Source organism: Austrofundulus limnaeus, unplaced genomic scaffold (genome assembly GCF_001266775.1).
Source record: "Austrofundulus limnaeus strain Quisiro unplaced genomic scaffold, Austrofundulus_limnaeus-1.0 Scaffold1025, whole genome shotgun sequence".
Classification (NCBI taxonomy): Eukaryota; Metazoa; Chordata; class Actinopteri; order Cyprinodontiformes; family Rivulidae; genus Austrofundulus; species Austrofundulus limnaeus.
In genome coordinates this window covers 84,577-87,061 of record NW_013953427.1, presented here as the reverse complement: position 1 = coordinate 87,061, position 2,485 = coordinate 84,577, and the positions used below count along the sequence as shown (strand labels likewise).

The 2,485-nt window shown below is 38.8% G+C and overlaps 1 protein-coding gene across 1 annotated transcript in view; it reads left to right on the top strand.

Annotated features, from left to right (window-relative positions):
* Positions 1 to 2,485, top strand: part of LOC106533808 (pecanex-like protein 1) — a gene marked incomplete in the record, with an annotated part of 47,015 nt that overhangs the window by 22,775 nt on the left and 21,755 nt on the right. Inside the window, 1 exon segment of the mRNA XM_014030245.1 lies at positions 900 to 1,153. Within this exon segment, the coding sequence (XP_013885699.1) occupies positions 900 to 1,153 (254 nt within the window).

Here is a 2,485-nt window from a genome sequence, read left to right as displayed (position 1 = left end):
CCCACACCCCCTCCCCTACCCACTTTGATGCATTTTTCAAATTTCGCCTTGGGGCGGAGTTATCTTTTCACAGTGGGTAAGATGCACTTTAAAAAAGGCACTTCCAGAAGCAGATTTCCTCCCCTGCGGAACATCCAACTGTTGCTGCCTCAGGGCTATACCCATGATGTTCTTTATGGGGCTGTCACCTGACCCACTAGCTGCGTTCTGAGATAAGGAGAGTGAACCAATTCCTGAAGTGAGAGGCGGAGGCAGCCAAAGACAACACGTCATCCTGTGCAGCTAACTCTCCTGGTTTAAAGTTTTCTTTAAAGATGTTTGTTTTTCGATTCTTTGTCACATTGAAAGTTAAATTGTAATACAGCCTGGCCTACTGGAGGGCATAGCTTTTACAAGTTACAATAAAAAAATAAAATTATGTTAATAATCACGTTTTTGTTTTGGAGTTTTGGTTTGGACTTGTTGTTAAAGATAAAATAAATGAATARGCCATTTATTTATTAGGCAGTTGTTCTGGAATCTTTGAAAACTGTGTTCTGCTACAAGAGATTGTTTGTGGTTTATCTTTGTGGAAAACACACCTGACTGAGTTTATGAAGACGATTGGGTTRTGTAGTTCAGAGGCATCTGTCTTAGCTTGTGATTCTATAAAATTTTTACAGTTGAAGCATGACACTCATCACCAACATGTCAGCAACTTTTTCTCTAAATCTGACACGGTTTTGAACGGCTCATCTTTATCACCAAAGGTGGACCATAATGTTTTTGCCTGTGTCTGTTYACAAAATATCTCATGAACCATGAATGGAATTTAATGAAACTCTTAAAGAGTAATCATAATAATGTTCAACCTCAATTCCAATAAAGTTGAAAAAAAAAGTGTTTTATTCCCACCTCAGGAACCTACTGTCAGCAGAGAGAAGTGGAGGCCATCACTGAAGGCGTGGAGGAAGATGAGGGTTGCTGCTGCTGCGAACCGGGCCATCTTCCTCACAGCCTGTCATTCAACGCTGCGTTTGGGCAGCGCTGGCTGGCCTGGGAGGTTCTGGTCACCAAGTATGTTCTGGAAGGATACARCATCACTGACAACAGCGCCGCCTCCATGCTGCAGGTGTTTGATCTGAGGCGCATCCTCACCACCTATTATGTCAAGGTTTGTAGGATCACATGTCAACTGTAATGTTTTTCTCATGACAATGTTCATTTATTTTTCCGTTTATTTTTATTTTTTATTTTTTTTGCAAAATATCTAAATAACCACTGGACATATTTTATTGAATCTCTTATGAATGTACAAATAAGGATCAATTTATTTGTATTCCATTGTTAAAGAAAGCAAACCCTAAAAGTCACTAAAAAATTAACTGACAAATGTTATAAAAATATTAGGAATAAACAAATGTAATTCAAACATTGCATTTAAATATTGCTTTAACCAGATTATTTTATAAAAAGAAACTAATGAAACCGGACAAAAAGAATGGTACGCTTAACTTAATACGTAGTTGCACAACCTTTTGAGGTACTCACAGTAATCAAGTGATTGTAGGTTGTGTAATGAGGCTGTGAAATGAGGCAGTCTAGGCTTCAGATGAGGTATGTTTGCACTGCCCCGTCGTAACCATGGTGTTACGTTTTATGTCATGTGCTTTCATTTAAAACGTGTATTCCTATGTCTGCGTCTTTAAMTGCATTTTGCTAACAGTCCCGACAGAAAAAAGCAAAAGAAGATACTATCTGAACACACTGCATGCAGTAGCGGTGGATGGATTTTTCTCCGGGGTGGGTGCTACAACTCAAAAATAGACGTGTCTCAAAAAACAATCAAACTTGTACTAAGTTGTTTCATGCCAGTGTTTTTACTAAACAAATCCAAATAATAAAACAGTCATGTAGTTCTTATTTTTAGTACATAAATTTTGCTCTTCTGTAACCGAGAAGCAAATTTCTTCATGACTTTGGTTAAAGTCAGGGATGTTTAAACCAGATTCTTCTGTATATATCATAGTCAGTGCWGTGAGATGTGATGTTGTACCTGAGGAAAGTCTGGATTCTCTTCAGTGTCGAGAAGCTCCTCTTAGATTCAGCTGTGGTCAGAGGAGATGTGATGAGAATCTTCAGCAGAGTCACAGTCTCTGAAGGTGCAGATTGTTCTCCATGAAGAGCTGGTACAGAGCCACAACACCACTGCAGCTCCTGAACTAGATCAGACTTCTTGGTCCTGTTCAGCATTGGGTAAGCCTCCATGGTCTTCAGTGCTGCTTCAGAGAACTGGCTGTGGTTCTGCAGGAACCCGTCTGCCTGCAGCAGTGTAGCACTAATCAGATGCTTTGTGAATGGCTCAAGGAGTCACAAACCTAAAAAAAAAAATGCACAAATTTCATTCAATATGGAGATGCTACAAGTGAACTTTCTAATAAATATTTAACATATAGAGAAAAATTAATGTTATTTTAATAGCAACAAATTGTTGCACCTCTAAGGT